The following is a 14,104-nucleotide window of genomic DNA, read 5'->3' as shown; positions in this document are numbered from 1 at the left end:
CGTCGTGTAATTCTCATAGACCAACAGTACACAGTAATGTAATTTCATTTGTAACACTTGATAATAAACAGTTGAATCTTAATAACCATTAGACAAGTTGTATCACAAAATTCTACACTATTCATATAGTTATAAATAAGTCTCACTATAAATGGTACATTAATTTCATTTTGTTTTCTCCTCTAAAGATTGATTTTCTGTCCGTTCCTTCTCTGCTTTCAATATTTCTGCAGAAGCAACTAACTTTTGCACATTAGATAAGACATTCGGTAGACGTTGTTCCTTGATAGGTGGTTCATCGTTTGCAGATGGAGGAGGACTTTCGTCAGCGAAAAGTTGCGAATTATCCTTAGGTAGGTGCAAATTAGATTGATCTGATTCGTCGGTAATAATTTCATCGACTTTTATAATTGGATCAAAAGCTCGTTCGTTACTCTTATAACGGGATTTGTCTGATGACGATTCATAGAGATGCAAATTCGAATCATGCATATCGTTTGAAATTTTTATATCCTCTCCAACATCAATTTGATACTTTTCAAGAGCTTCTTTTTCTTCTTCGGTTAGTGGCTTAACCTTAAAAACAAAATGGTGGTTTTACTCATACATCTGTATCGTATATTTCCTTCTTTGATCAGGATGATAAATTTTACGTCTTAAATGAAATCAAAAATATATCTTTCAAATTGAAAATTATGAATGAAAACACTGAAAATTTAATTACATACTTTATATTCATAGAATTTATAAAAATATTTAAAAAAAAATTGTATTTTATTTTGCAATACTTTATATCCGCTAACTTGTAATTGTCAATTGCTAATTTTCGATTTAATTTTAAAAATTTCAATGAAAAAATTTACATGCCCTTTTTACAATTATTGGAAATTTACTTGAAAACGATCTAAACTGGAGAATCTGTAAATATTTAATTTACATTTTTCATAAATCTAATATTCTAGTTTCTCAAAATTGGAATTATCTTGTAGCAATTTAAAAATAAAATAATTAAAAAAATTTTCTTTTAGGATATATTATATCCTGTCTTTAATATGAAAATAATAATCCTGTATGCAGGTATGTAATATATAAATATGTAAATACACAATTCATGATGAGCAATTGACAAGAATTCATTCTTCCTTCAGTTTGTTCCTTAAGTTATTGAAGATGATTATTGAAGATATTAGTTTACTGCTATTAATATATTATGATACAACAAATGTAAAGAACAAGCGATTTAATGAGTCATCGGTTTCTCTCTTAGATTAGCCATTTATGTAGATATCAGGTGAAAATGTATGGGACATAAAAGCAATTACTGCAGAGTCTTCGACCAGATGGCAATATCTTTTCCTATCCCCGTATCGTCCATTGTCAAAGTATGCATTACAAGCATGAAGCAATGTCCATCTTTGGGTGACGAAAATTATGAAGTTAATAAACGATAACAATGGTTGGTTATTAAATTGACAATAAAAGGTGAGAAGAAGTAATTAAAATTTACAAAGCATTTATGCATTCTTAACCTTTGAATGATTCGTTAATGTCGGATATAAATATTTGTTTTCACAATGCTTATTTAACAAATGCACGGCGAAATATGAAGTAAATTAAATCCATACTTTAACCGCGGGTTTTGGTTTTATTTTCCGCGTCTGCTTTTCTCGACGCTTCTCTTTGTTCACATTTGCGTCTGATTTCGATTCCTTTGTTTCTACAGCTTCATCTATCGAACTCTTATCCTTCTCGTCGTTAGGAACGATACGATTGTTCACTTGTCTAATGTGTACTGGATATCTATTATACTTGTTCACTTCATCTTCTTCGGGATTAATTTTCGAAGAATCAGAAATATTATCTAAATCGATGTTCTGTAATAGTCATTGAAAAAAATCAATTTTGAAATTTTACAAATTTATACTCGGGTATGATCATTGTACTGTGACTATTCATTACAATATCAAATACTTGACAAAAATTTACATGTTTATAAAATCAGTTCCATAATATTGTTAAAATAAATAAATTAATTTTAATTAAAATTAAAAATCAACAGTTTTTAAGATAAATTAAAAACACTTCTGACATATTTTTATGCTATTACATTTGTTACTATCATTATTACTATTTCTAGTCATTATTATCTAGTTATTATTATTTCTAGTTATGTTATTCGTACTATACTGCTATAGCAATATCAGTATTGCGTTAAATATTATTTTAATAAATGGAAAATTATTTTATAGAATTGTATTATTTACCGTGTAAATATTTCGTTTGTAATTCTCTCAGGTCACAATTTCTCTTTGTTTATGCTAATTTATAGGTTACACGTATACACCGTGTGTTACTTATCGTTAAGTTATCGAAGTGAATTAGGTTACCTTAGATAAGCTCGATCCTTCGTGAAATGCCTCGGCTAACGCAGGATTTATTTCCTCCAATGGCTGATTACCATGCCTTATGTAAACTGGAATATAGCCAGGGATGCTAGGTAATACTTGAAGTGGAAAGGAATCTAGAAGAAATTAGGATCGAGTTAGAAATCAAAGCGAAACTGGAATAAAGCAAATGGCAGATTTTAAAGAATGATAATTTATGATCGTAATGCGATGACAGCGTGCATTAGTCTTTTATTATAGAAGATACTCGTGTCATGGTTGTATAATTTATTTCCATAATTGCAAATCGATTTATTACTACAATTTAATGAGACATTCAATAAGTATATATAAACACTTGATAAATGACATATATATGAGGAGTTATTTTTGTATACCGTATGGAATAACAAACCGGTGGACAGATTTTATGAACCAACATAAAATATATTGTACAAGACATAAACGTCAATCCATCGTTCGGTCGATTAGTTTTTAACTCTACTTTACTGAAGAAACTTTATATTCAGACAAATATTCAACACACTTTTCCCCATTATTAGCTACTTCGTCTATATATGTACACTTGCTTTCCATCGTATCGATGATTTCCATTAATCATTCGACCGCTAATCAATCACAAATACATCGAAGCCGCACAACAACAACTTAACACTTGTCCTCGTAGCAATTTAACAAGCACCATGTAGATTTGTATACACGCTCGTTCACGCGGGAATTTCAAAAATTCCTTTTACTCACGGACATAAGCGATCGAGAGAGATACTAGAAACACAAGATCGTAGACGGCCCTGGTACCACGCATCATCTCAGCAGCCTGCATCTTTGAACGGTACTAAGCCCCTGGAGTACGGGGCTCTCTCCTTTATATGTACGTTCCCCTCTTACCCTTCGGCCTGTGCTATGGCGTGGCCCCTCGGGGTTAACGTCGTTCCGTTAATATCGAAGCAAAAAGTCAAATCTTCCTTTACTTTCGGCAATCGAGACGACTCAACCATGCCTATTGGGATACTCTCATACTGCTTTCTAAGAAATCCATCGGTATAGAACCGGGCTCTGTAATTTAACCGCATTGGTTTTCATCCTGCTGCGAGGATTTTATTTCATTGAAAAAGGGACCGATAGACCCAGCTGTTTGTTTTACGAAAACACTTTGGTGTCCTTGAATATCGATGGTTTGGTCTTACTTTAAAAAGGAATCGGCCAATAATGCATTATATAATTTACATTGTCAAAAATCTACAAGTTGCTAACCTCTCATTTATCGTATATGCTTTTAGTTAACCTCAAAAAGGCGAAAAAATATTCCAGACACGTGTATGTATACAACGCGATGATTCTAATTTTTTGTAATAATTTATAAAGGTTTTCCATCGAAAGTATACGTCTTGAATATTTTTCAGGAAGGATCAACACCCGAGGTTTTAGTTAAAGGAAGGTTAAAGGAAACTTCGCATGCTCGTTCGCTCGCGAAGTGCGCCGCTGTTAAGAACAGATTCGATCTCTTCGCACAGGTAATCGTACCCCGCGAGACTGCCAGAGATCTTCGACCTTGAATCCTCTTCTTCCTGATCGTTCAAGTGAGTCCGATTCGAGGATCGATAGTGCGTAAATCTTACGAATCGAAGGCCAGGACTGATCGACGTACGATAAACATTGATAAATTGTAATTGTAAATTCATTTGCTGAAACTTGTTTATGAAATTTATACACGTTCAATGAATTTGAATCTTATTTTCAAATTCCTATAATAGTCTAAAAGCATATTCGCGGAAGTACATATAGCTTATTCGATTCGCTATTTTATAATAAAAATTGATGTTTTTACTTTTTCCCCGTTCGCATATTTAATAAGAGATGTAAATGGGAATGAGTAATACATATAGTATATTGTCAATTACTAATTTTACATTTACCTATGCTGTATTTTACCTTACAAAGGATTATAATTCATGTTGCTTTAGTGAAGTAACAAAAAGGATGTTCAAATAGAAAATGACGTCAAGCAGGGTAAATACTGAATACTTGCTTAAATACGATTCAAGGTACTTAACACTCGTACAGACATGTAGCTCCCGTTAGCTTATTGCTTTTTTGTCTCCTGATGTTGTCTCCTTCGATCAATTTTTTCCGTGTTACCACCTTATGTTTTTGTGCTATGATTTCGTCAATAGGTAGTTAATTTAACTTATCCGTTATGAGTATTACGTACAAATATTTATATATAATTATCATATTGGATCTCATTATTTCGCGGATATCATAAATTGTCTAAAATGTATTTTTAAAAATTCTATTTGTCTTTATGTCCAGTGAACATTAATTCGCATAATGAATCAGTTAATTAAAAGATGTGGAAAATTTTGATACCGGCGATGAACCCCTGATTTTGAATTACATTTATAGTCAAAGAATTAGTATCACAATAATACTAATGCAAGTCATGAAGCAAGTGCACAAATACATGCTGTGTAATTAAAAGAATCTTAGTTCTGGTATTTATGAAGCATTACAATTAGTCAATTATAAAGTATAAACAGTAATTTAGTAACATTAATCATAAATTAGTTGCAATCTTTATCTTTCTCATACATTTTTTAAGACTATTTGTATCTTTATGGGAGATGTTATATTATTCCAGACATGTTTTAAACTGGAATCCTTAACTAAAAATCTGACAATATTAATTGTAAGAAATCATACGGTTAAAACTCTGTTAACAAAGCTTAATTAAATTTTTCACAAACAGATTTTACAAGAAGATTCTTGATTTTCCTCTTGAAAAATGTTTCTTAAATAATACGTTATTCTAATATTACTATACATTTTATGTTGCTATTGTACACTGAATATTACATATTGTATACTTTATATTGTGTATTGTATGCTACTTAATATTCACACATATGATAATTTTTACATTAAACTGAATTATTTTTTTTTTGTAACGCATTAAACTATTATGCTAGTTTGCTATTCGTTACTGCAATTATGCTTCATTTCTTCCCGTAAAATTATGCACAATAGTGCTATATGATTCTAAGAATCAACTGTTTCTTTAATTTCAACGTAGTTTTATTGTAATGAATAAGCCCGGGGGCAACAGTGTATCCTGAACGAAAGGTCAGGACCACCATGCAATGTGTAGAACTCACGCGTTCGCCTTAAAGTCTTTTCACAGCACACGTGCATAGCAATAGGTATAGGTATAACTCATATATATATTTCACTTTCTAACTCATGTTACATTTATCAATTCACTTTGCAAAACATTACCGTTTTATTTATGTTCAAGGCGAGCGGAAAAATTACGATTAAACGGAAATCTTCTATTATATTAAATCTGTCCTAATACCGTTATACATAAGAAGGATAATCTTCTTCAGTATTCTAATACTGACGTGCAACTGTAAATTTTTTCATTGGACTATTAAAATTTGTTTTAATCATTATTAAAATGTGAGGTAAGAACATGTATTCGAAGTTTATACCATGATAAAGTAGCGTGATCCAGAGTTCCGAAATTTTTCTGCAATCAAAAAATTTAAGAAAATTACTCCAGGCTTAAAAAGTTGCGTCACTTTCTATTTTACAATGCTTGTATGTACCAGTCAGCGCGAGCAACGTGTATCATCATCGATCGACGTCCCCTTTTCCGCTTGTACGTGTCGAAGAAGGGCGTAAGTGATGAGCTACTAGATGCTATATTGCCGGATGTGTATGCATGCATAATCTTGCCTATTGACACAGTTAGATTTCTGGTTTAGTGGGTCGTTTGTATTAGCTTTTAATATTATTTTTGGGGAAAAAAGTATATTACCTGCGAAATCATAGGCATCTTCATAACGTAAGTTACTCACCTCGATTCAAGCCAACGTTAAGGAATATTTCTGCAGAAAACCGGTTTCATATAAATGCTACTTGTCGTTTAAACAATAATTACATATCTATTAAATGTGTTATCATTTGATGTATGACATACCTGACGCAAATTGATTACAAAATTGATATTTTTGTACGAGCATATATCACAGACATTACATCGCATACCTAATTCTTTGACCATGCTTGTTTGGGATTTCGAAAAGGATTTCTGTCTTGTTTTCTGTAGGATATAAATACGGAATAGAAAGTAAGATTCGAGTAAAGATAGATAGAAAGAGATAAGTATTCGAATGGTCTCTACGATGAGAACAACTCGTTCATTTTTCACGCGTTCTTAATTCAAGCGAGTATAATTTGATCACTGTTTACTTATTTTCGTGTCAAACGTGTATTGTGCAACATGGCGTCACTAGATCTGTTACAATTGCCAAACAGAACGATCCTACTGCGCTGACGGTTATTAAGCGAAACTTTTATCGAATACTGCATTATCGATTCTACGCCAATCTTGAATTGGAATTTTTAACGCGCGCCACCATGCGAACTGGACGCGATTTCTCAGGAGTTTCTCGCGAAAAGAAATATCCTCGTGCGAACGTGTAGGTACAGTTCTAGCGGTTAGAGTTTTCTATGTATATTCCAGCTGGATGCAACCGGTTTCGTTTACGACCCTAAAAAACTGCTGAGGATTAAATTAAAGCCTTGTCGTTCCGTAATCGCCAACAAACTTAAGTCACCCTGGTTCGAGATACATAAAAGGAAAATTGACGCTTTATAAAAATCGTTGTTACCGATCCAACAATATTTCACTTTATACAACTTGTATCTTATCTTGTGTGCAATTATAGTCGATGCTTTTTCTAAAGTAACAGCACAGAACGATACCAGTTTAGCATTTAGATTGCTGATGTCTGCGTTATGTGAAAATACTAAAAGTTCGACGACAGTTGTATAAATCGTTCGGCGTAATAGATCGTGACTGCGAGGTAACATGCGTATTGGTATTGACCGATGATAATATAATTTATGAATTATACTGTCATTTTAGACGACCACCACTAAAAACGAAACATTGGAAACTATAGTTCGTGAGTATGCATGCAAATATACATATATACATATATATGAATATGAAAATAGAATGGAAGTATCGTGCATTTTATATATTTCGGATAAATTAGTCTTGATTAAAAGTTCAAACAAAGTTATTATAAAAATATACTTATTAAGAATGTTAGAAATATAGAAACAATATCTTTTATACCTGAAATGGTAATTTATCTAGATACTAACCTACGCTACAGTATATACACCTGTAACCTATCTTTTTCATAATTCCTTAAATTCGCAACCAGTGCACCTATGTAATAGCGCCGAGTCATTAAATATTTTACATTATTTACATTATATTATTATTAAGATATTATTAAATATTATTCAAATAATTTTTATTCTAATTTTGGTATATGTTCTAGATCCTCAGAGGAACCCTTAAATCTTTTAACCTATAAAGGTATAAAAATAAGTAGTTTTATTTCTATAATAAAATCGATTATTTTCAATCATTTATTATTGACTAATTTAAATAATACGATAATGAATAGGAGTAAAATGACGAATCAAATTATATACTACGTTGTATATTACTCGAATGTCATATTAGTAATGTATTAACTAAGGATTTTAGTATTACCAGTGACAAAAAAAATCTATTTGAAGTAACGGATTATAAACTAGGTCAGCAGTATTCCTGTTTAGATCTACACACTACATGAGCCATTGACCTAACGAAAACCAATTAATCTCATAAACGATCGAATTTATCGACTCGATACTGCAATGAATAAAAGCCAGAGTGAACTCAACACGCGTGTTCCGTGCCCAGCTTATTACCTGGATAAATTATTCATGGGGGCAATCGTTGATACGTGGCAGTGAAAATGCGAGGTATAGATTTCATAGAAAACGATTAATCACGCATTTGTATAATCCAATCGAGAGAAGTCGATCTATATTTCAAATAAGTTTTTGTCTTCATTTAATAAATATACGTATGGAAAATTCGCGAGTTGTTATATTTTTGATATGCGATTTAATTAAATGATATGCAAGTATCTATATACGTAGGAGTTAAAAATTTAAATCGGAATAAAAATAAGATGTAGCAACTCAGGATCATGAATCATTTTAACTAATTTAATTTTTTCATCTTATGAATAATTTATGAAGGTTAAATTTCTTTTACTCTGAGCTTAAATAAATCGTTTTAAAGCAATTTGTTATTTTAATTATCTCAGTTTACAAATAATTTTTAATATATAATTTGCATATGTAATGAATACATTAGTATGAATATTTTTTCCTACCAAATAAGAAATGAAACAAAAGTTATTTAATTTCATAAAGATGAATATTGATTAATATAATTAACTAAATCGAAGAAAATTTATTTTCTTATTTCAATGAAATAATTAATTATTTTTAATTATTTTAAAATAATTTCGTATATTTATCTAAAAATAACTTCGAGCCAAGTAAAATGATTATTAAATAATTAGTTTTCAAACAGTTTATTTATATAATGCAAAGTATCAAACTTATCGTAAAGTATGCTTTGCAGGATTAATTATATTTATCAATAAAACTACACCACAAAGAATGAGGATTAATCATCATTATTTTTTCATCCCAATAACCATAGTCTTTGAATTTTTATTTTAACAAAATTTCAATTTGAAACTTAACTAATAAATAAACTAAATAAATTAGTTTAAATAATAACTATCAATAGATCACTAGCTTATCAATAGAATAGTCAAATTAAAATGTTGTAGTCGATAAATTTGTTCAAAAACATTGATTCTCTGTACTTTTAGCGATAATGATAGTGCAGAAAATCAATACAAGAATAATTTTGCTTAACTTAATTCTTGTTCAAATTACGTTATAGATAAGTAAATTTCGACATGAGAAGAGAAAGAAAAAAGGAAATTTCGAGTCTGTGACATGACGTACACAAAATTTTGATACAGGTAGGATGTTTTCGAAGAGATCGAAGGAGAAACCGAGGTCTGATTATTTCACTGGTCGGAGTAAGTTTTTACGATTTGCCCCTTGTTCGCCCAGTTTTTCCTCATTGCATTTCTCGTCCAGAAGACCTCGAGGGCCGTTTGCCGTCGGCGACGGTCAACGACCGGAAAATACTGGCAGATCATGAAGAAGAAGATGAAGAAGAAGATTGGCAAAGCACTACTCATGATTGAGACTTTGATGGAAGTCACTGAGTATTCAACGACCTGCAGACCCACATTTTCACTTGGTTTCCTGCTATCCGCCGTCCAATCTCCATCAATCTGTCAATTAAATGCGATACAGCCTTAACATTTTGGGAAACTCTCTCATTGTCTCATAAATTATGCCTTCTGTAACTGGGTTGTTATGTTACTTACCTGTACATGATAAAATAACTTAATATTTCATATTTTTTATTCTTCAATAATTCTGTTAATAAAAAGTGTACAGCACGAAAATTTTGGTTGGTCATCCTGATGCTAAATGCAAATATACCTGTGCTCCAGATTTAAAATATACATAACTGGGATGTAACTGAAAATATATAAGTGGAATGTTAATAGCAGAGCAAATAAAATAAAAGTAATTAATTGAAATACATATGGTACAAATTAAAGAGAAAGAAATTATTATAAACAGATTTACATATATATTACAACATTAATAATTGTAATATTGTATTATATAATATTATATATATAATAAAATTTGAGCAAAGATGCGTTTTATAAAGAATGAAAATTCTGAAGTAAACCTATATAATACAATACAAATATTTGATAGGATTTGAGATATAAATAACCACGTTTAATATTTATTAATTACTATTTCAAATATCGACATTTTATAAAATATTACATGGACCTTTATTAATTACTTAACCTACATAATTCAATATATCCTTATTATTTTCTATTCCTTTCACAATATTTTATTCATTAACCCTAATAACTATTTCATTTGTTAGGTACAACTACTCATAATTTCCATTCTATATACATGTATTCTATTATATACGATATGAATTTTTATAAATTCTTTCTTAGTTTCTCTTTTATTATAAATTATTTTTAGAATTATTTTCAGAATAATTTTATCCACTGTCACACCAATCTTGCAATTATTGGAACCATTATTAAAGTCGTTCAGCTTTTTCATATGCATCGATGAGATGAATTTAAAGCAAGCTAGTCATCCGCGAAACTGAAATAACAGTAACTCGCCTTCCTCGTGATTTTCTTTTTAAGTTCGTCGAACTCTCGCAATAGTTATTACTGTTCGAGGAGAGATATGAAAAACAGAATTTAATTACGTGTGGACAATCTGACAGCACGGAAACGGATCGAAAGATTCACAGCAGCTAGAGAACTATAACCTAGTCTCGGAGATTTGACTTCGTTTCGGCGCGGAATTCGTTCCGCACGCGCACGCGTACTCATTCCCTCCCAACGGCCACGGAAAAATAGAGAAAAGAATCGAAACTTTACCGTTATGTTCACCCAACTCGCGCCATAATTACAGCACGGACTTGCTACTTGCAAGATGTATACAGCGAACGATACAGTCGCGTGCAAACGCTGGAACATCATATTCGCTTCTTTCAATAATTACATGAAATTCAATTATGCTATCTATCAATCTTTGACGCGTGGAATTATTCGCTCGTGATTTACCTCGCGTGTGACATTAATTATTATCCTATAAATATACATGACGTGTTTAGGTCCGAGCGTAGTCGTCGATTTCGTTCCTTTGGAGATTACTATGAGTCGTAAATAGATTGACGTGTACATATGATTGCTTATCAGTTAAAATGGAATACATTAGAACTGCATTTATTGAGACGAAAGTTTAGTTCGTTCTCGATTAAACAAACCCACTTATCTGCGTGTCTGCTCTTAGTATTTGAACGGATGCAGTTCCACTCTACATACCATTAATTTAAAATGGATTTAACATTTTTTAGAAAGTCAAAATAAATACAACATAATGTATAATGTAACATGTATAATTATAACATGACAATATTATAATACATCAATTACATTATGTGCATGGATATATATTATAATGCGTTGGTATTATGATATGTCATACAGTATAATAAAATTATAATATGACAATTTTATAATATTTAATTAAAGTATATTGATGCATATATATTATAACACATAATCTATTATACATTACAATGTACTATGAGTTAGTATTATCTGTCATACAATATAGTAAAGTTGTCATATAACAATATTATTCAATATTAATTAATTAAAGTATATTGATGTATATATAAATATTAATTATATTATATTAATATTGTAATATATAATCAATTTAGAAACTTTAAATAAATACAGCATAATCTTCCTGTGTTAATGTTATGTATATATCATATAGTAACATGTATAATTATAATATGATACTATTATAATATATCAATTACATTATAATGATGGGTGTATATTATAATGTGTTAGTACTATATATGCCATACAATATAATAAAATTATAATATGACAATTTTATAATATTTAATTAAAGTATATTTATGAATATATATATAATTATATTATATTAATATTATAATATATAATCAATTTAGAAACTTAAAATAAATATAACATAATCTTCCTGTGTTAATATTGTGTATATATCATATAATGTAATATGCATAATTATAATATGACAAGATTACAATATATTAATTACATTATATGAATGGATATATATTATAATATATAACCTATTATGCATTACAGTTTAGTATGCATCATGTAATATAATGAAATTATAATATTACAATATTATAACATATCAGTGAACGTATATCAATGTACACATATTATAATATATTAATCTCATTACATATTACAAATTACACATTACAGTTTAACAAAAGAAGATACCAGTGATTATTAAACTATTGGTACTATTTTAGGAAAAAAATACTGAAATAACATGGAAATTGCTACAAAAATTCAACTGTATTTTAATAACAGGAAATTAAGTACACGGTTGTCTCTTAATAATGGGAGAGTTTTTAATTGAATTATTAAGATGGCAGCAGCTATCAAAGCGATCGGAGTACAGTTCCCTTCCAATTTCATTTATAATTAGTTCTAATGCAAGATTAAAAGGAAGATGTCGAGTAAATACACTTCGTATGCTTCAGGGAAAAATAAACGAGCAACCCGCACGTACATAAACGAAGTTTCACAGAGGAATACCTTCGTCCTAGCTTCGCTGGGATTCAATGAAGGGTCGAGATATCGAAGAAGTAATTAAACCGGTCTTCTACTTTATCACGGATCATACTAGCAATAGTACTCGGCTCACTATCTCGCTTCGAGTTACAACTGCACCGAGATAATTATAATTCGTTCTTCGATCACTGTTCCGTTAATTACCACGACTCGGTATCTACTTTATGGTCTTCGTTCGGGTCGAATGGCGAAAAATCGCCCCGATTTTTCCTCATTTCATTAAATTTTCTTCCGCGAGTGGCAACAGCCTCTCAAGGTGAACACTGGTGCGAATTCAAAATCGCGCGATACATGTAATCGATTATCTGATTATCGTAAATACAGGTACCTCGTAGATCGTGGAAATTAATAGACCGACACGCATTAAAGCCAACGTGCAATGCACACAGCATGTAAAATGATGCTCGTTAACGCGTTGCGCTTCTCCCCTTTTAACTATGGACATCAATCACGGATGAAACCCGCGATTATTTCCTGGAAATCGCTTGCGTTCGAATAGCGCGATGAGTCTTGAGCTTTTATTAACACGAAACCTGTTTACCATTTTTTTTTCATTTATTTGGTGCTTGATACATGTTACGCAAATCACCGATCAAAATGACGAACGTCATCGTAACAAATTAATGCGATTCCTCGAACACGTTTTCAAATTTCTCCCAGTCGTTGCCATCATTTTGGAGCGGCATATATGTAACATCCTCGGCACTTCGTCTTCTTATCATCCCCTGAAAACCAAGAAAATTGTTTCATACTTGGTCGTAACGAAAACGCGATTATTGAAATTTTAATTGAATAAGGAATACAACTTTTATATCTACCCATAAGCTACTGCTTTCGACTGTGCTGAGGCATATGCCTGCCCACTGCCACCACTGAAACGAAGAATAATGGTAAGATGTCATATCAGCTATTTTATACAATAATATATTTATTGCAATTTAGTCAACGTGGATGCTAATTTCATTTAAATATATTCCAGAACAGATACACCACTGACCATCGTTCTTTCTTTTTACTTGAGAAATTTAGATTGATCTTCACTTGGACTGGGTATATATAGACCTTTACGATATGTTCTGATGAGAAAATATTTTCCAGATATGATATTCGACTAAGTTCTGTTAAATTCGGTGCAATTGGGTGCAATTTTGTGCAATCGAAGAAAACTTTGTATCAAAAGAGGTATCTACTTCACAGAATTACCCAGTTTGTAATTGCAAGCAGTTCAAAGTCAATTTTCTTAATTTGAAATTAAATTTTATATTTTTTTTTCAGACTGTGATCTAGATTGGTGATAATACTTATCGAAAAACAGTTATCTACTCTAAAACACGAAAAAGGTTGTTTCTACGAATGACTCAGTATTGAAAAAAGTGAAAATTGAGATTATCTTATTAGCATAGAAAGTGAGTTCGCGAAACAAATTTATGAAAATATTTGTTACCTTCATCGATTTTTTAATCAATATTAAAAAATATT

The 14,104-nt window shown here is 30.8% G+C and overlaps 2 protein-coding genes across 4 annotated transcripts in view; both read right to left on the bottom strand.

Annotated features, from left to right (window-relative positions):
* Nucleotides 1–6: 6 nt before the first annotated feature.
* Nucleotides 7–3,234, bottom strand: LOC108549576 (uncharacterized). The gene is made up of 4 exons (XM_017903029.1): nt 3,147–3,234; nt 2,388–2,521; nt 1,626–1,874; nt 7–576 (listed from the first exon to the last, which is right to left on the bottom strand). Exons 1-4 carry the CDS (start codon nt 3,226–3,228, stop codon nt 166–168), a joined length of 876 nt encoding a protein of 291 aa, XP_017758518.1. The 5' UTR covers nt 3,229–3,234; the 3' UTR covers nt 7–165.
* Nucleotides 3,235–13,157: 9,923 nt separating this feature from the next.
* Nucleotides 13,158–14,104, bottom strand: part of LOC108549583 (keratin, type II cytoskeletal 1) — a 4,989-nt gene continuing 4,042 nt past the window's right edge. For 2 of the 3 annotated variants that reach the window (XM_017903052.1, XM_017903053.1), the window contains exons 5-6: nt 13,444–13,497; nt 13,158–13,350 (exon numbers count right to left, since the gene is read on the bottom strand). In XM_017903052.1, coding sequence (XP_017758541.1) covers nt 13,344–13,350; nt 13,444–13,497 — 61 coding nt within the window. In that variant the 3' untranslated portion in view covers nt 13,158–13,343. Of the gene's footprint in view, nt 13,351–13,431; nt 13,498–14,104 lie in introns of all 3 variants that reach the window. The other variant, XM_017903054.1, reaches the window with a different exon arrangement.

This window comes from Eufriesea mexicana, unplaced genomic scaffold (genome assembly GCF_001483705.2).
Source record: "Eufriesea mexicana isolate 0111107269 unplaced genomic scaffold, ASM148370v2 scaffold2087, whole genome shotgun sequence".
Lineage (NCBI taxonomy): Eukaryota > Metazoa > Arthropoda > Insecta > Hymenoptera > Apidae > Eufriesea > Eufriesea mexicana.
Note: the sequence above shows the minus strand (reverse complement) of the source record. Positions and strands in the feature narration are given on the sequence as shown.